The sequence below is a fragment of the Micromys minutus genome (assembly GCF_963924665.1).
Source record: "Micromys minutus genome assembly, chromosome: 22".
Classification (NCBI taxonomy): Eukaryota; Metazoa; Chordata; class Mammalia; order Rodentia; family Muridae; genus Micromys; species Micromys minutus.
The window spans coordinates 2,026,293-2,045,341 of NC_137957.1; the positions used below are offsets into that span (position 1 = coordinate 2,026,293).

The 19,049-nt window shown below is 54.5% G+C and overlaps 2 protein-coding genes across 4 annotated transcripts; one reads left to right on the forward strand and one right to left on the reverse strand.

Annotated features, from left to right (window-relative positions):
• The first annotated feature begins 1,072 nt into the window (after nt 1-1,072).
• MED16 (mediator complex subunit 16) lies at nt 1,073-13,248 on the forward strand. 2 transcript variants are annotated; one of them, XM_080935642.1, is made up of 15 exons: nt 1,073-1,174; nt 1,982-2,144; nt 2,501-2,608; nt 2,790-2,959; nt 5,355-5,786; nt 6,124-6,229; nt 8,221-8,376; nt 9,013-9,221; nt 9,319-9,525; nt 9,931-10,141; nt 10,753-10,886; nt 11,250-11,442; nt 11,629-11,845; nt 12,516-12,599; nt 12,793-13,248. In XM_080935642.1, exons 1-15 carry the CDS (start codon nt 1,097-1,099, stop codon nt 12,917-12,919), a joined length of 2,595 nt encoding a protein of 864 aa, XP_080791768.1. In that variant the 5' UTR covers nt 1,073-1,096; the 3' UTR covers nt 12,920-13,248. The 2 variants fall into 2 exon arrangements, with proteins under 2 accessions (XP_080791768.1, XP_080791767.1); XM_080935641.1 differs by having other exon boundaries at nt 1,077-1,174; nt 1,979-2,144.
• Nucleotides 13,249-15,096: 1,848 nt separating this feature from the next.
• CFD (complement factor D) lies at nt 15,097-16,823 on the reverse strand. 2 transcript variants are annotated; one of them, XM_080935653.1, is made up of 5 exons: nt 16,686-16,823; nt 16,106-16,259; nt 15,868-16,015; nt 15,478-15,735; nt 15,097-15,303 (listed from the first exon to the last, which is right to left on the reverse strand). In XM_080935653.1, the coding sequence occupies exons 1-5, from the start codon at nt 16,738-16,740 to the stop codon at nt 15,142-15,144; spliced, it is 777 nt and encodes a 258-aa protein (XP_080791779.1). In that variant the 5' UTR covers nt 16,741-16,823; the 3' UTR covers nt 15,097-15,141. The 2 variants fall into 2 exon arrangements, with proteins under 2 accessions (XP_080791779.1, XP_080791778.1); XM_080935652.1 differs by having other exon boundaries at nt 16,106-16,262; nt 16,686-16,812.
• Between the last annotated feature and the right edge of the window lie 2,226 nt (nt 16,824-19,049).

Below are 19,049 nucleotides of genomic sequence, written 5' to 3' on the forward strand. Positions count from 1 at the left end.
TCCTGGTGTATGCTTGTCTTTGTGTTTGGTGGGGGTGTGGGTGGGATGAGACTGGAGGTCACTGAGGGTCGTGGGCTGGAAATCTGGACATGAGGGGACCTCAAGTCTAGATGCGTTAGTTCATTCCACAACATGTAAAATGTTAAAAGATGGGGTGCCAGGCTGAGATTCAGTGGGGAGAGCAATTGGCTAGCATGCTCAAAGCCCGGTTCCATCTCCAGTACCACATAAACTACATATGACCCGTGGGTCAAGTGAGTTTCAGGCCAGCCTGGGCCACATGTGACAGGTCTGATGATGTTGGACACTTTTGAATCCCAGCACTCAGGAGCCAGAGGCTGATCTCTGAGTTCAAGGCCAGCTGGTCTACATAGCCAGGGCCACACAGTGAGACCCGGCCTCAAACAAACAAAAGTCAATTGAGGGCCAACAAAATGGTTAAACAGGTTAAGGTGCTTGCTGCCAAGCTTGACAATCTGAGGAAGGAAAGAACCAATTTCTTTCACTTGCACTGTGGCAGGCATGACCCCCCCTCCCCCCACAAGTAAGGGAGCCCATGGTCAGGTGCCTCACGGCAGTCATCCTAGCAGACAGAGCTGTTCCAGAACCCATAGTGAGCAGCAAGCCTTTCTGTCTAGAAATGAATCAGGAAAAATGTTTGTGGGTATCGGTAGGTAGATGTGGGGGAGGACAAAATATGGAACGCTTCACGAATTTGCGTGTCATCCTTGCGCAGGGGCCATGCTAATCTTCTCTGTATCGTTCCAATTTTAGTATATGTGCTGCCGAAGCGAGCACGAACGTGGAACCTACCCAAGGAATATTTATAGGCTCGAAATAAAATCGCCTCTCAGTTACGGTGAATTTCCTCGCGCTCGTTCGCTTTCTCTCTCTCTTACATGAATAATCTAGTATTTATCTTTCTCATAGAAAGCAAAGCCTTTATGTAAGCTGTAGTCAGGACACATTATTTGTCTTTTATCGCACTCGTAGCCTCAATAATTACTAGGAATTATTACATGCAAATTAAACCGGGGCAGGGGCGTAGCCCGGCTCTCCCAGAAGTCTGTGCGAAGGGGCCGGCGCGGGCCGAGAAATGGCGGCGCCGGATCCCGGGCGATGGGGCGAGTGTGGACCCCGGCCGCCCGGCCGACTGGGCGCCCGGGGCGGACAGGTCAGTGCGGGGTACGGGACGCGTGGCTGGTGTGTTTCGGGCTAGGCCCGCGAGCGGACGGCCAAGGGGCGGGGCCTGCGGGGTCAGAGGGCGGGCCTGGGACCTAAGCTTGTCGGGTAGGGACCGGTGTGGGAGGGGTAGGATTAGGAGCGGAGCCTGAGGTGAAGCCTGAGGCAACTAGGCGGCGTGGGGGGCGTGGGGGGCGTGGCCCGAGTGTCTGAGTGCCTGGGAGGGGCGTGGCCTGAAGAAATAAGACTGATGGAGAAGGATGTGGCCTAGGGAGCGGAGTCTAAGGTGGGTCGCGGTTAGGGGCTGTAGACCTGAGACTGATGCAGCGCGTTAGTGACCTGATAGTCACAAACTGAGGAGAAGCGGGGGCTGAAGTTTGTAGATTTTTTTTTTGGAGGCGGAGCCTTGGGTGATTAGACGATGTGGGTGGAGCTTAACGAGCTTGGGCGGGACGTGGTGAAGGTGTGTGTGTTAGACTCAGGATTTGGGCCTTGGATGTTAACTTGTTTCTGGTGGGGCTAATGGGCTGGGGCGGGACCTGAGCTACTCTAGGTCGGGGCAAGGCTTGGGGACTGAACTAGGAGTGAGGTGGTGGGGTTGGCCTGGCTGTGTGTGTGGAGGGTGCTTAGCGCTTACAGGCTGAGTTCAGGCTGATCTGGGTGGGTGATAGGTGGCCTAGGCAGGGGTGACCTCATGCGGAGCATCACGGGATTTATAGCAGGGCTGGAGCTGGAGAACATTCTAGACCTGCTTTAGCTTGGAGCTGCTATAGAGCAGTGCCTTCCTGTTCCCCAGGAGCCAGGGACCGTGTTGGGTGCGGTGGGTATGATGGACCTGGCCTACGTGTGCGAATGGGAGAAGTGGGCCAAGAGCACGTACTGCCCCTCGCTGCCCCTGGCCTGCGCCTGGTCCTGCAGGAACCTCATTGCCTTCACCACAGACCTACGCAATGACGACCAGGGTAAGTGCAGTGTCTCCTTACCTGGCTGGGACCTGGGGATCAAGACCAAGTGGTTGGGCTGTGCCTCAGATTTCCCGATACAATGTGTCCCAATTTGGAAGGCTCATGGTGGCCGACTCTCTACTGCCAGCCACAGGGTTTAGAGAGGCAGGCCCTGGAAAGCAAGGTAGGAAGAGACAGCCACACTCTGGTCACCATCCTCCAACTCCTGTTAGAGCCTCCGAAGAGACATTGTGGCTGCACTGGTACCCTGTCCAGGGATTAGCGGCACGGAGGAGCTAATTGGAGAGGTGCAGTAGGGGTGAGAGTCACAGGCACTGTGAACCACACTGACCTCAGTGTTCTCTTTCCTGCAGACCTGACATACATGATCCATATCCTAGACACAGAACACCCCTGGGAAGTGCACTCTGTCAGCTCTGGCCACAGTGAGGCTATCACTTGCCTGGAGTGGGACCAGTCAGGTGAGGCCATGAGGTTTGCTCTCCACCCAGAGCTCAGAGCAGCATATGCTGCCTTCCTCGGTCATCCCCTAAGTCCAGAGCCTGAGGAGCCACCGCCCCCTGGGAGCCCACAGCGGGGAGGGGGCACCCAGCGGCTTACCCGCCTATCAGAAGGGCTCCTGACCTAGCTCTTTTATCACAGGGTCCCGGCTCCTGTCTGCTGATGCTGACGGGCAGATCAAATGTTGGAGCATGGCTGACCACCTGGCCAACAGCTGGGAGAGCTCAGTGGGCAGTCAGGTGGAGGGGGACCCCATCGTGGCACTGTCCTGGCTGCATAATGGGGTGAAACTGGCACTGCACGTAGAGAAGGTGAGTGCACCACTGGGGGACCAACGGGTAGATGGGATGGGACCATGAGCTGCCACGTGCTGTGGGAGACCTGTCAGTAACTGCCACCCCTGAGCTCCTCTGACCCTGAGCCTCCCCTTTAGCTGTGGTCCCTATACAGTGAATCTGTTTAACCGATGTCCGCCTCTGCGGCAGTGTCTTAAAAAATGGCTGCCATCTCCAGCAAGTTGTGCCTGTAACCAGCCAGTGGCTGCTGTTCTACACCACAGTCCACTTAGGTTTAATGACGACAGAGAATACCCCTGGCCATCTGTACCCCAGAGTTCAGCCACTTAGAAGTAGGGACAGAGTTGGACTCGGGGCATCTGAGTCCTTCCCTCAGTGATGGAGGGGAAGTGGCAGCCTGTGAGGAAGAGGGCACAAGTAAGCCTCAGTTCCATGAGTGCTACGGGGCCAGCAGCTTCCATATTGCCTGCCCCTCACTCAGTACAAAAGGCTGAGCCTGGTGTCACAGACCGATCCCAGTATCAGACGCAGACAGCTTGTTGGACCCACATGGCCCAACGACCAGGGTGTCTACTCCCACAGAGACACAGAGGCCGAGATTGATGTGATAAGCAAGAGGTTTAATGGTTTCTGTGCACTGGGCACGTAACATCCTGCCAGCGGGGCAGAGGCGACCCCGAGGTTTCAAAGTACACATTTTTTTTGTACAGTTCTGAGGACAGGTTTCAGCAACAGCATTGGTAGGTTACAGTGACCCTTGGCTTCACTGGATGAGGGGGTTTAGGCTGATGATGATGCATATTTGGGACTTTTCCATGAGACCTTGTGGTTGTCAGTCAGTGAATTCTGTGGGTTTTCATCCTTGTTTTGTTTCTCAGAACTGGGTGTTTCGAAAAAGTCTCAGCAGGAGCAACTTAACCTGGCCAAGAGCCTCACTTTCTTGAGTGTTTTGGAAAGTCCCAGGGAGGGGGGGCAACTTGTCCCTAGGTGGCCTGGCCAAGAGCCTCACAAGCTGTCTCTGAGTTCAAGGCCAGCCTGGTCTACATATCCAGTTCCAGGGCAGCCAAGGCTACACAGTGATACTTGGCCAAATTTAATGTCAGGGCTAGAGGGGTAGGTGGGTCAGTGGTTAGAGTACTGGCTGCTCTTGCAGAGGACCTGGGTACATTCCCTGTATCAGCATGACGACTCACAGCCTACTGTCTCTCCAGCTCCAGGGGACTCTGTAGGCATAAGTTCTTTCTGTCTTTAGCAAAGAACAGTGAGGCGGGGCAAAGCAAACCAGAGCTCAGTGCCCGCCTCCCACCGTCTGCGGGGTCAGATTTATCCCTGTGTCCTTTCACATGTTTGCTGTATCCAAACATCCTTTCTCCTGTATCTGCTTTAGGAAAAGTCTCCCCTTGTTTGCTTTAGCAAGACATCTATTCCCTTGTGTGCCCCAAAACATCATTTGACATAACTAACTTTCCAAAGAACTACAAGTTCCCACTCTTCCTCTGACAGCACAGATACCACACCCGTGTGTGTACACATGCAGGGCAAATGCAACTCAAGCACAAGATAATCCATTTCTTTTGTTTTCATTGTTCTGTGTTTTTTTTTTTTTTTTTTTTTTTTTTTTTTTTTTTTAAGACAGGCTTTCTCTGTGTAGCCCAGGCTGTCCTACAACTCACTCTGTAGACTGGGCTGCCTTCAGGCTTAGAGAGCTGCCTGCCTCTGCCTCTTGAGTGCTAGGATTAAAGGCGTGTGCCACCACCCAGCTATAAATACTAAAACAATTAATGTGATAACAGTTTTATTAGCTGGGCAATGGCGACACGTCCCAGCACCCAGGAGGCAGAGGCAGGTGGGTCTCTGACTGTGAGACCAGCCCAGTGTACAGGAAAGTTGTAGGACAGCCTGGGCTACACAGAGACAACAGTGACAGTTTTCTTGAGCTAGTTACGATAGCGCGTGCCTGTCATCCCAGAATTTAGAAGGTTGAGGCAAGAGGATCATAACTTGGAGTCTAGCCTGGGCTACATACCCTGTGTCAAACAAGCTATATTTTGTGTGTAAATTGCATCAATTTGGAAATATAGACGTATAAGATGAGTGGCTGGTACTGAGGCAATGGTACACAGAAAGTGGAGTTTGTCACCACAGCTAGGACCATAAGCCATCCTGCTGCCTCTGCTGCAGAGACAAAGGCCAAGTTGTGAGATCACAGCAGAGAGACTTAAAGTCCTGTTTGATCCCCTGAGGAAAAACACCAGTGTTTGCATACTGCAGAAGATGAGACTGAGGTCAGGGAGCCCTTACCGTGCGGTACTCCTGCAGCATTGTTGCTCTGTGCCCAGGGGGGCTGGGTCACAGAAGGCAGCCCCCAAGAAGCTGAACAAATCTTTCCTCCTGTTTCCCCTTCTCCCAGTCTGGTGCCTCCAGCTTCGGAGAGAAGTTCTCACGTGTGAAGTTCTCCCCGTCACTCACGCTGTTTGGTGGCAAGCCAATGGAGGGTTGGATTGCAGTGACAGTCAGTGGCCTAGTCACTGTGTCTCTCCTGAAGCCCAGTGGGCAGGTGCTGACGTCCACAGAGAGCCTGTGCCGGCTACGTGGCCGAGTGGCGCTGGCCGACATCGCCTTCACTGGCGGTGGGAACATCGTGGTGGCCGCTGCGGATGGCAGCAGTGCATCACCCGTGAAGTTCTACAAGGTGTGCGTGAGCGTCGTGAGCGAGAAGTGCCGCATTGACACGGAGATCCTGCCCTCACTGTTTATGCGCTGCACCACTGACCCCAACCGCAAAGACAGGTTCCCCACCATCACACACCTCAAGTTCCTGGCACGAGACATGTCTGAGCAGGTGAGCTGTGGTTCCAGCTCAGCTAGCCACGCCCTGTGGTGGGGTCAGAATCTGAGGGATGGAGTGGAAGCAGGGAAGTCACCTCTCCTGAGTTCCAGCTACCACAGAAGGTAGCCTGTCTGAAGACATGTCTTGTTGTGACCTGTCTTTGGCGCGCTTCGTTCCACTGGTCATCTGGCTTCCCACTGCACTTGTGAAATCATGCATCCGTGAACCTTTTGAAAGCCCTTGCATATTGGTGCTGACAGTCCTGTGTGGAGCCATCACGGAGGATGCATATGAGGCATGGGAGGTCGGTGCTCCATGAGACACCCCCCTCACCGAGCCCCACCCTCAGGTGCTCCTGTGTGCGTCCAGCCAGACCAGCAGCCTGGTGGAGTGCTGGTCCCTTCGGAAGGAGGGCCTTCCTGTGAACAATATCTTCCAGCAGATCTCGCCAGTGGGTGAGTAGTTTAGGGTTCCCTCCTGAGGAAAGCTTAGGGCTTTACTTAGACTCCATGAGTGAGCTGCCAGGCTCGGGCTGTTGGGCTTTTGGGTTTCAGACAGGATCTGTGTCCCTGGGTGGCCTTGAATGCACAGAACTCTACCTGCCTCTGTGGTGAAAATCCTGTGATGTTGGGTTCTTTAAAAACACAGGCACAGACATTTTATGTTTTTGTTTTAACCCTATGTGTGAGATGTGGACTTCTGCAGCTTCGGACCGTGCACAGCAGCTGACTGTGATCTGCCTCGTGCTCTAAGAGAGGTGTGGTTTTCCAGCAGCAGATAGTTTCTGAGATTGTGTGACCTTTGTAATTCTGGGACTTTTCAAAGGATGTATACATGCTAGAGCTCTGAGAGGTGGGGTTGGTTGTGGTTTGTTAGTAGTTGTGCTTAAAGAAACAAAAAAAGGAAAGAAATTAGATTCAAGGATCTCTCTTTCTCTCCTATCTAGTGATAGGACTGAAATGGGAAGTGGGGTGGGAAAAAGAAGAACCTACAAAGTAGCAAAGTTCAGCTACATGCCTCTGCCTCCTGAGCCCTAGTATTAAAGGTGTGGCCTGTTAATTTGCTCAGATTAATGGAACTGTTTGTTCCACAGTCCCAGGGGGGCTGTTGGCTTCTTGCTTAGAGTGGGGTGCTAAGTGAGGACTGCCTGGGACCCCACATACACAGGATGAAGAAGTGCCCTGTGCAAAGGCCCTGGGGCAGGAGCCAGCAACCAGGGGCTGAGCTGTGAGGGAGGCGCCCACAACTAAGAGAGGCATTTTTACTTTAAAAGCCATAGAATCATCTAGAAATCCCAGTCAGAGATTTGAGAGTCCTTACCAAGGCCACCCGGTACACCTTTCCACATCATACTTGCTTACAGATGGGGATAGCTTCCCCACAGTGCCCTGGCTCAGCCCTGGCATGACCTTCCCCTGCGCAGAAAGAAAGTGAGGCTAGACATGGGTGTGCGGCCCTGTTGCTGTGGAGGTTGCTGGAGGATGTAATGGCCGATAGTGAAATTGTGTCAAGAGGCCTCTGCTGTAGTTCCAGCAAACTGCCCTTTGTAGCCAGCGAGTGACTGCATGTCAGTAGCATCCCGCTGTGTTTCCTGCAGATGTCTGTTGAGTCACAGGCTATCTCTCTCTCTCTCTCTCTCTCTCTCTCTCTCTCTCTCTCTCTCTCTCACACACACACACACACACACACACACACACCCTGCCTCCTCCCCATTCGCACCTGCGCCTCCCACAGATGCCCAGTGGGTGGTGTTTGGCAGCTATGGATACCCAAGCTGAGGTGTGGTCACCATGGTGACAGAAACTGGCTGTGGTCAAGGCAGGGTGTGGCTCAGCTTCTGACACCGTTGGCCACTGTGCTCCCTTCCTTCGTTCATAAGTTTGAATTTTGAAGAAAGTCTTGGACTCTAGTCCACCCTCTCTGACATCAGACTCGGAGTAATCCTCCTGCCTCTGCCTCTCACATACCTGCTTTCTGCGTTACTGACTATTCTAAACACTCTAGCCTCAGTTTCCTGTTGAGAATTTCACTTCCTGGGACTCCCTGTGGGGTCAGGACTGATTTCAAAGATGGGGACTGACACAGACTCGAGCCAGAGCCTCCTCCACCTCCTTGGTGCTGCGATGACAGGCACTGGCCATCGTACCTCTAATCCCAGCTTGGGGGGGGGGGCTACATAGATGTTCAAGGCTAGCCTGGGCTACATAGAGGGCTCAAGGCCAGCATAAGGTCTCTGAGATCCTGTTTCAAGTAGGAAAAGAAAAATTCCAGGACTGGTCCTACTGGTTCTCTGGTCCATCCTCGAACCTACTGGCAGAGGGAGGAGTGCTCGCCGGCCAGAGTCCTCTTTCTGCATTGGGACAGGGCTGGCCCTGCCTCCTGAGGTAGAATCATTACCTGTGACCCCCTCCCAAACCCCTCTCTTTTTCTGTCCTCAACTGTTCAGTTGGTGACAAACAGCCCATGATCCTCAAGTGGCGGATCCTGTCAGCCACCAACGACCTGGACCGTGTGTCAGCAGTGGCACTGCCGAAACTTCCCATCTCACTCACCAACACTGACCTCAAGGTGGCCAGTGACACCCAGTTCTACCCAGGCCTTGGTATGTCAGGAACAGGGACAGGGAGCACAGCACCTGGACCTGTGTGTGGCGGGGGTTGGGGTGGCTTCTGAGTGGTAAGGGTTTTTGGTCTCATGTTGTGATAAATGTGATAAGGATCCAGAAAGCTGCCAAATAGCTGTGCTCCTTAATATATAAAGAGCTGTGGCAGTTAATTAAAAAGTTGCATTCCTTAATATGTAGAGTTGTAGCTGATTAACAAGTTGTATTCCTTAAGATGTACACAACTTTAGCCAATTAATAGAAAACCATGCTTCTTAATATGTAAAGGGTTATGGATAATTGACAGTGACTAGGAACGTGGGGTGAAGTCCTGTTGCTGAGACAGATAATCACTAAGGTATATTATATTATATCACACCATATATGGTCCTGGGTGAGATCCCTCAAGTTCCTGCTGTAAGTCAGTTGGGTGCCTTCAGCTATGAGGTGGGGATGCTTCTGTGTGCCTGGCTCCCTCCTAAATGATAGGGACAATGCATTAAGGGTGGGGGCGGTGGCCAAGCCTAAGGAATATTCCAGGAGGGAGCCTGGGGCCCTCCAGTTCTTTCAGTCATTAAGGAAGACAGGGAGGGCAGCCGTTCCCCACCCCGTCCTGACCGCACACCGGTCCCCCAGGCTTGGCGCTGGCCTTCCAGGATGGCAGCGTGCATATGGTACATCGGCTGTCCCTTCAGACCATGGCGGTGTTCTACAGCTCGGCCCCGCGCTCGCTGGATGAGCCTGCCCTGAAGCGCCCGCGCACCACAGGCCCCGCCGTACACTTCAAGGCCATGCAGCTGTCCTGGACTTCGCTGGCCCTGGTGGGCATCGACAACCACGGGAAGGTGAGCGCCCTGCCAGGGAAGGGCGCTTGGGATGGGCAGCTGGAGGAGAGCCGGGGCGGGCGGGGCGGTGCTTCCCCTCAGCAGAGCCTCCCCGCAGCTCAGTATGCTGCGCATCTCTCCGTCTCTGGGACACCCGCTGGAGCCCAAGCTGGCCCTGCAGCACCTGCTGTTCCTGCTGGAGTACTGCATGGTGACCGGTTATGACTGGTGGGACATCCTGCTGCACGTGCAGCCCGGCATGGTGCAGAGCCTGGTGGAGCGGCTGCACGAGGAGTACACGCGGCAGAAGCCCGCCCTGCAGCAGGTGGGCAGCTTGTGTGGGGAACCGGCCTGGGGCTGCTACCCAAACTGTCCCCAGAGTGGCCCGCCCCTCCTCGCTGTGGGGTTGTGGGTGACACCCTATTGCCGACCTCAGAGTGGGTGGGAGGTGGAAGGGTACGGGCTTGTGGAGCCTGCAGCCAGAGGCTTGGGGCAGGAGGATCACGATTTGGGGGTCGGTTGGGACTGCTCCCCAAGAGTGGAGAGCACATGAAAGCATGGGGGTGCTCATAACTGGCCACTGTCACCCTGGCTAATGAATGTCCTGGGGAGCCCAGAAAGGTAACCTGCCCGGGGAGGGTCCCAGCCGAGTAGCCCTTACCCCGGGGCCTGGGTGCAAGCCCCTAGCTGGCTAGACCTTCCACTCACTTCTGTGGCACCCCCTCCCAAGGTCCTCTCCACCCGGATCCTGGCCATGAAGGCCTCGCTGTGCAAGCTGTCACCCTGCACTGTGGCTCGTGTGTGTGACTACCACACCAAGCTGTTCCTCATGGCTGTCACTTCCACCCTCAAGTCGCTGCTGCGTCCACACTTCCTCAACACCCCTGACAAGAGTCCTGGGGACCGCCTGGCCGAGATCTGCGCCAAGATCACCGACGTTGGTGCGTGTGCAGCCTTCCCGTATGGAATAGGCAAGGGTCATGGTGGCCATTTAATCCAAAACCAGCCCTTGAGGTGGGCACTGGAGAGGCACCCAAGCCCTGAGCCCCTGTGTCCTTTTGTGTGAGGTGCGGCCTGGTGGCAGAGCACATGTCTGGCATAAACAAAGATCAGAGGTTCAGAATCTAAAAGTTAGCAGCCAGCATGCAGTACATAAGATCCTGCCTAAAAGGGGAAAAGTGTCTTTCTGAAGGACCTAGATGCATGAACAAAAGTTAGGGGTGCCTTGTGGTATAGCACCTGCTTTTTCACGGGTGAGTAATATTCCTTCCTGTAGAGCTGTGGTCCTGGCTTCTGATGTGTGACTCTGGGCTCAACCATAAGAAACAGCCGGTGGCCCTTTCCTAGTGAGATAGGCCAGTGTCCACACAGGAGGGGTAATGACGTCGAGTGGGAGGGGCACGCCCGACCTTTATCAGCACACGCTGGCCTGAATGCAGGTGGTTGAGGTCCACTATCTTTTGTCCAGCATGGGCGGGAACCCGCTCTGGGACCTGTGGGGGTTTCAGAACTAGGGTTTCCTCTGTGTTCCCTCTCTTCACTGTCCCCATAGACATCGACAAAGTCATGATCAACCTGAAGACAGAGGAGTTCGTCCTAGACATGAACACGCTGCAGGCGCTCCAGCAGCTGCTACAGTGGGTGGGAGACTTCGTGCTCTACCTCCTGGTCAGCCTGCCCAACCAGGTGGGGCCCCCAGCCCCCCTCCTGTCCCCCAGTCCTAGCTGCTGTGCCCTTGCTTCTGACTGAGGCGGCCTCCACTCCACCGCTCCTGTCTGTCCCTGGGTCATTTGAGGTTCCCGAGCTTCAAAAGCCTCCAGGCTGCAGGGCCATAGGTCCCGCCTCTGGCTTCTTCCATTCTGGGGGAGGTTAAGCTGGTGTCAGCCTCCACCTAGGAGCACTGCAGACACTGGACTGGTCATTTTCTGTGCCACCCTTGGTCTGTAGGGTGCTGAGCACAGTCCTGGCCTCCCCGACTCTGCCAGCCATGACCGTGTGGTGGAGGCCACATGGGTCCCCTGACCTCACTCCCAGTGTCCCCACCCACAGGGCTCCCCGCTGAGGCCGGGCCACAGCTTCCTCCGCGATGGCACCTCCCTGGGCATGCTTCGTGAGCTGATGGTTGTCATCCGAATCTGGGGCCTGCTGAAGCCTAGCTGCCTGCCAGTCTACACGGCCACCTCGGACACTCAGGACAGCATGTCCCTGCTCTTCCGGCTGCTCACCAAGCTGTGGATCTGTTGTAAGGCTTCTCAACATGTCCCCAGCACTTGGCATGAGCCCTCGATCTTAGGGTACAGGTCCCTAATCCACAGTTGAGGTGTCTGAGGGCAGAGCTCTAGGGAGGCTGTAGTGGTTGCCACGTGGGTTACAAAGTAGCTTCCTGGGAAGGATGTTCAGTGTGGTGACCCCTGACCCTTCCCCTTAGGCCGTGATGAGGGCCCAGCCAGTGAACCAGATGAGGGCTTGGTAGATGAATGCTGTCTGCTCCCCAGCCAGCTGCTGGTCCCCAACCTGGACTGGCTTCCTGCCAGTGATGGCCTGGTCAGTCGCTTGCAACCCAAACAGCCCCTTCGCCTGCGCTTTGGCAGGGCACCCACTCTGCCCAGCAGCTCCTCTACCCTGCAGCTGGACGGCCTCACCAGGTATGCACCCGCCCATCCCCCCACACCCTGCCCAGCCCAGCAGTCCCCTCCTAGAGCCTGGTGTGTCCAATGAGCAAGTCCTACATCATCGGACTTCGCCCTGCGATGAGAACTCGGCTCTCTGGACTCCCCTGTGCACAGAGATGCGTTTTTGTTGGTTTTGACAGAGGCCACCTCTGTCTGTCCTGGGACTCACCCCATAGACCAGGCTGGTCTCGAACTCAGTGATCCACCTGCTTCTGACTCCTAAGTGCTGGCATTGAAGGCGTGTGTCTCCGCCCTGAGATGTTTTGAGATATTTGGGTTTCTTTGTCTCATGTAGCCCAGGCTGGCCGCATCTTGCTGTGTGGGGGGGACCCACCAGCCTCCACCTCTGAGCTCAAAGCTCTGCCTGTAGAATTCGTTTTCTTCCCACTCACTGATTTGCTGAAGCTGTAATGGAGCCCATGCCGCTCCAGGCCAGAGTTGCTGATAAAGGATAGCCGTGCTTCTCCTGCTGGAGGCCATTACCCCCTGCTGTGTGGACACTGCCCCTATCTCACTAGGAAAGGGCCACCGCTGTTTCTTATGGTTGAGCCAGAGTCACACACCAGAAGCCGCCCTCTGCTGCCTGGCTGACATGGCACTGGGGACACAGGTCCCACACCCCTCCCTCCCCTCTCATCCCCAGGGCCCCTGGCCAGCCCAAGATCGACCACCTCCGGAGGCTCCACCTGGGCGCCTACCCTACTGAGGAGTGCAAAGCCTGCACCAGGTGAGGGGCTGCGCCGAGCAAGCCTGGGGTTTGTGGGGTGGGCAACTTGGGGAGGGCTCGGGCAGGCTCGGGTTTTGGGGCGTACCATGTCCCCCAGTAGTGCATCAGTAGTACTTGGGAGGTGAGGTGAGGTCAACAGCCCTGGTTCATACCCCAGGTATGGGTGAGGAGGTCAACAGTCCCTGCTCCCCAGGTGCGGGTGTGTCACCATGCTGAAGTCACCCAACAAGACCACCGCTGTGAAGCAGTGGGAACAGCGCTGGATCAAGAACTGCCTGTGTGGTGGGCTGTGGCGGAGAGTGCCTCTTAGCTGTTCCTGAGTCCCAGCCCACCAGCCTGCATATGGACAGCCAGCCACTCTCGGAACAGATGCAGGGGACTGTCCGGGATGAAACAGACATTGCTGACCTCACTGAGGCACTGGCACCAGAGCAGCCTGGGTCTGTCCCTTGGGGCATGTGGCATCTCCAGGTCTGAAGTCGCAAGGTTATAGATGTCTAGGTGAGCTTGAAGAGGCTGGGCTGTGTGTTCATCCTCTCAAATAGCCACAGTTCATATGCCCCTGTCCTGCTTGGGGTTGTCTGCCTCAGTTTCCCTTTGGGGCCTATGGGAGGGGAAGACTGGCCCAATAAAGTTCTCTTGTACACCAGGCTTTTGCTGTCACCATGGACCCTATCACAGCTCACTGGGTGAGGCTCTGTGCTGAGGTACCCACACATACGGAAACCAATGTGACCGATGGCCCCATGTGTGCCACAGCTGACTTTGTCCCCTCCCCAGCTGCCTCATCTCCTGTTTTCTGTGGTCTTTGCTGTTGGTCCCCAGGGGTCCTGCCTCCAAGCATCCGATCATGTCTGCCCCCCGGCCGCTGCAGGTGGCCAGGCCCGGGCTTCTTTGCTCTTCATAATTGGTTTTGTTGTTTTCTCCCTGGAGCTCTGGGGAGGGCCTGACTAAGCCCTTGCTTCAGAGGATGCTCCACTCTATTTGGGTACTTTGTGGGTCCTTCTTTCTTCTACCCTTTCAGCCCCTAACACTAATAGAGATAAGGAGGTGACACCATTGTTGGACTACTTCCTGATGATTAGGAGCATAGAGTTCTTGGGGGCAAGTTTGATCTTTGCCATCACAATATCTGACTCAGCACAGTCTACTTAGCAAGCAGCAACCAACCACCAATCACTCCATCACCACCAACAACCCTAGCGTTCATATAGCCTCTGAAAAGGTCCCAAAACTGCTAATGTCACACAATCGCAGAAACTATCCACAGCTGGCAAAGCCACGCCTCTGCTAGAGCATGAGGCAAATCATAGTCCACTGCTGACAGTCCAAAGGGCCCCACATCCCACACCTGAGATCAAGAGAAAAACACTAATTTGTATGTGTGTGGTTTTTTGTTTTTTTTTTTAAAGAAACCAAAACCCAGAATTCTCACTGTACTCCACCTACTGTGAGTGAGCCATAGCCAGACAAGGCAACAGGGCTGGGCCGGGTACCCCAACTTTGAGCCACCTTCCCCACGTGTTGCTCAGGATGATCTTCCTGTACCCAGTGCCGGCATGTGCCTGGGAGATTGGTGTACCACCCTTGAGGTTTGTGTGACTTCCCTCCACCCTGCCCTCTGCTGCCCCTAGAACACTGCCTCTGCCAACAGAAGCCAGCAGCTTGCTGGCCATGCACAAGCCCGACTTCCTAACTTCCATGGAAACGTGGCCACTGGGGTGGCGGGTGGGGAGCTACCCCTGCATAAGCGCCCTTCCTCCTTGCCAGTCCTGTAAGGCTGCTCCTGTCCTCTGCATGGATGTGAACATCAAGCCGTCTGGGATATGCTAGAAGTCGTTGAGTGGCGTCTCAGACTCCTTTGTTCAGAGGTGGAGCACTATGGGACAGTGGTATTAAAATACTAACCTCCCAAGGGAGCTTAGCTGGGGTTTGCCTGTGTCTGTGGCTACTCCTCTCCCTGACCCTGGTGGCAGCACACAGTGGGTGCACAATAAGCTTGTTCATAAAGATGACTCCAGGCTGACTCGGCCTAACAGAAACAAAATTCAGACACAGGATCCATTGCTACCTTCTTTCCCAGCAGGGTCACAAATGGTTTCACCTCTCAGATGCTATGTTTCCAATACCTACAGCTGTCTGTGTTCTGTTCTCCTGGTAGAAAGGCACAGGGTTCCAGGCAGTGTGGCCCTCCAGACATTACCAGCTCTCTCTTCAGTGGGTTGGAACCCAGTCTTTGTTCATGACAGCTCTGTGCCTCGGTTTCCCCATTTAAGAACTTATGTGGTAGGGCTCAACTTAAGAGCGTCTTGACCAAGTTCAAGAGCTGTCTGAGCCCAGACAACAGTCCCAGGTGTAGTAGGACGGCAGTGGGGTAGGAGCCCTGCCTCGCCGTTCTAAAAGGAGCGCGCACACTTCTGTGTAGTGGAGCGTGGAACCAGCTGCCTTCAGTCCCCTGGGTGTATATGCGGCAGGCACTCAATAAAGATGTACAGGATTCATATGCATGCATTTATTATAAGCCACGGTCTCCGGTGTCCCCTCAGGCTGTCACGTTACCATTCATGACGTTTTGGATCCACTGCAGGTATGTTGACACGCTGGTAAAGACGCCCGGCTTTCTGCGGTTGCCACAGACTCGAGAGCCCCAGGTAACCACACCTTCGACCACGTCCCTGCACACCAGAGGGCTGCCGGAGTCGCCCTGTGGGGCGGGGCCACGAATGACTTGCCCAGTCAATAGCCAGCAAGAAACTGACTCCCAGAAGCTATTGAGATTCCTGAACCCCACCCTTACCGCAAGCCACGCCCCTCACTAGCCTCCACAGCCCCTCAACTCCACCCACCCACAACACGTGACCCGGGCTGTGTCACTTACCCTGCAAGTGTCCCTGCGGTTGCTCTCTGCACACATCATGTTCCTGGTGACTGCCCCGTCATGGTGCATACGCAGATTGCAGATGTTCCGGTCCATAATTGATACTGTCAGTTGCTGCAGGATGTCGGGCCTGCGTCCTGCATGGGTGGTCACGCCCCAACCGGCCACATCGCAGAGCGTGCCGGGTTCCACATCTTGGTCCTCGCCTTGCAAGGGCAGGGGTCTCACGTGGGGACCCAACGTGGCATTCTGGGACAGCTAAGGGTGGGAGGGGCCGAATGTCAGAGTAGGAAGCGGAGTCAAGAAGCTGGACTGGGGCGGCAGACAGGGATCCGGGTACAGAAAAGGTTAGAGGCTAGGCTCTGAGTAGGAAGGACCCAGCTTCCTCACCTTAAAGAGTATGAGGTCGTCCTCAAGGCTGTCAGACCGGCTGCCCGGATGAGGCACTACACTTTGCACATCGTACAGACGCTTGTACGGTTCAGGTTTGGACAGGGAGTGGGCACCCAGGAGCACCTGCACAATGTCATTCTCGGTCCTGGGGACAGGACGGGGGCCCACCTCAGATCCACGTCCCAGCCTACCGAGGTCCCATTCTCCCCACCCCCACCCCACCCCTGACACTCACACTCCGTCCATGCAGTGCGCGGCACTCAGCACCCACTCCTCATCCACCAGGGTGCCCCCGCACACGTGTGTGCCGTTCACTTGCACCGAAGCCATGTACGGCCGAGCATGGGGCACGGCATTCTGGCCTCCCAGAATCCGGCCTCGGGGCTGCGCTGCTGAGACAGGTGGGTGGACTGTAAGAATTAGGGTGGACTGTACCTAAAAAGCCCACTCTGACCACAAACACCTCCAATCCTTAACTGCCCCAAAGCCATCTCTGTAAAGTGTATTTCCCAGGGGCTGCAAATTCCGCAGTCCGGTGGCTGGCTCACACCCCTCAGAACCACAGTGAACCTGCAGCGGGCTGGAGACGACTTGCAGCGATCAACTAATTTTCTTCACCAAACGGGTGTTCGGGCCCTTTAACCAGCGGACTCATCTCGCTGGCCCTAAGGGTGAACTCAAGTTCTTTAATTCTGTAAAGTCTATAGATTTCAAACCCAAAAGCTCTGAAACCAGAAGCCTCGGATTACAGATTCACAATGTAGAGCGTGTTTCGCTGCAGGGGACCCCTGGTGCACCCGCCCTGGTCCACTCACCACATACAGCCGACCCCAGGACCACCAGAGCCACGAGGTACACGGAGCTGTGCATTTTGACTCCACTGACCCAGGCAGAGTTTCAGAGCTGTTTTATGGGCAGACGCCTGCCCCCTGCCTCCTACCCCCTGCCTGGTGGGCAGAGACCCAACTCGGGAAGGGGAATATGAGCTTTCCGTGTGGGCCCTTCTGTGATGGATTGCGTAAACCTGCCAGATGCGGGGGTGGGGCTTCCTCCTCTTCCTCCTGCACAGGACCCCAACTTGTGCCCACCCCAAAGATAGGTGGAGAGCAGAGGCTGGACCACCTATTATCCTGACCCAGAAGGTATCCTTCCAGCAGGGTGTCTGTCACACGTCTGTTGCAACTGGAGCAGCAGGAGGCCAGCTGGGAATGCCCTCCATCCTCCCCCACCCCTTCCTCCTTCATCTTGGAGAGAAGGTTGCTTATGTAGGGGAAGAGCACTTGAGTCCTTTGTCCTCATTCCTGTGGCTGTGGTGTTTTACACCTCAGTAAGCAGAGTGTTGCCATAGAGTTTATTTCCTGTGGATTCCACCTTCAGGTTTGGCTTGATCCAGGCACAGCCTCTAGTGGTTATGGGGACTCTGACAGTAAAATCAGATCCTCATGCCAATCCAAGTCTTTTTTTTTTAAAGATGTATTATATTTATGTGAGTACACTGTCACTCTCTTCAGACTCACCAGAAGAGGGCCTCAGGTCCCATTACAGATGGTTGTGAGCCACCATGTGGTTACTAGGAATTGAAGTCAGGACCTCTGGAAGAGCAGTCAGTGCTGTTAAGCGCTGAACCACCTCTCCAACCCCTCCAAAGTATTGATTAGCTGATCTTAGGTCACAAGCTCCTCATAAAAGGTAATTCTTAGGGTGGGTTCTGGAGCAGAGACACTGGGGCAAGGAGTGGGGGGAGCTTGGGGGCTCAGCTCAGCCACTCTCTCTCAGAGCAGTGAGTTCTCTCTTTAGAGGTGACATGATGTTGTAAATGTGTTGCCCACAGGACATCTTGAGCCCAGGACTGTCATTAAAATCAGAAGCCACAAGCTGGAGAGATGGCTCAGTGGTTAGAGCACTGGCTGCTTTTCCAGAGGTCCTGAGTTCAACTCCCAGCAACCACATGGTGGCTCACAGCCATCTGTGATGGGATCTGATGCCCTCTTCTGATGTATCTGAAGACAGCTACAGTGCACTCATATATGAAATAAATAAATAAATCTTTAAAAAAAAAAATCAGAAGCTACTTGGTAGCACACACTTTCAACCCTAGCGCTCAGGATACAGAAGAATGTCTATGAGTTTGAGGACAGCCTGGGTTACATCATGAGTTCCAGGAAAACCATGGCTGTTGACTTAAACAAAACAAAACAGAACCAGATTATGAAAACAGGAACCTAAGAAATTGTAACAAAATTTGGCAGCCACCCAGGGTCATGCAACATGGGACACTTTGGTAAACAATTCCAAACTTCCACAGATTTGGAACTTGACCGGAGAGGGGTGGGAGGGTGTGTGGGGTGGGGGTAGTGGGTAAAAGAGGTCATCTAGGGAGCACCTGGAACGGAGCTTCGGCGTCTACCACGCTAATCTATCGGGAACATGGGCCCATCACCTTCATTCTCATCGTCATCAGGGTTTGTCTGTGGTACCCTGGCTGTCCTGGAACTCACTCCGTAGATGAGGCTGGCCTCGAACTCAGAGATCTGCCTGCCCCTGTCTCCCGAATGCTGGGATTAAAGGTGTGCACTGCCAGTGCTTGGCTATTTTATTATCTATCGATGTGCTTTATTTCTGTACTGCGCGAATGGGTTGTAGAGGGCTTGCTGGAGTCCATTTTCTCCTTCAGCTTCACGCCGAGCATGTTCCCCTGGTGGGACACTTCACCAGTCCCCGTTTATTTATTAGATTATTTTTACTTTTCTTAATTATGTGTATGAAGTGTGTGTGCATGCCTGGTGCCCACATAGTCCAGAGGAGGACATCTGTTCCTCTAGAACTGGACCTGTGGGCAGAAGTGAGCCAACATATGGGAACCCAAGTCCCCTATGAGAGCAGCAGACACTCCTAACTGCGAAGCCATCTCTCCATCCCTCTATTTTTTTTTTCTTATTCTGTAGGCCAGCCTGTCCTCAAACTCTTGGCAATCCTCCTGCCTCAACCTTCTGAGTGCTGAGACCTAGCTGAATGTAGGATTTAGGGAACAGAAACCGAAAGGGCCTGTCTGACTGACATCCTTTTATACAGAGTATGGGGCGTGACTCCTGCTGCCTTTGCCCCAGCGTGGCTGCAGCGTCTCCAGGAGGTGAGCCTCACACGAGGCAGTGGCTGTGTTCCATGTTCTGAGGCAGCAG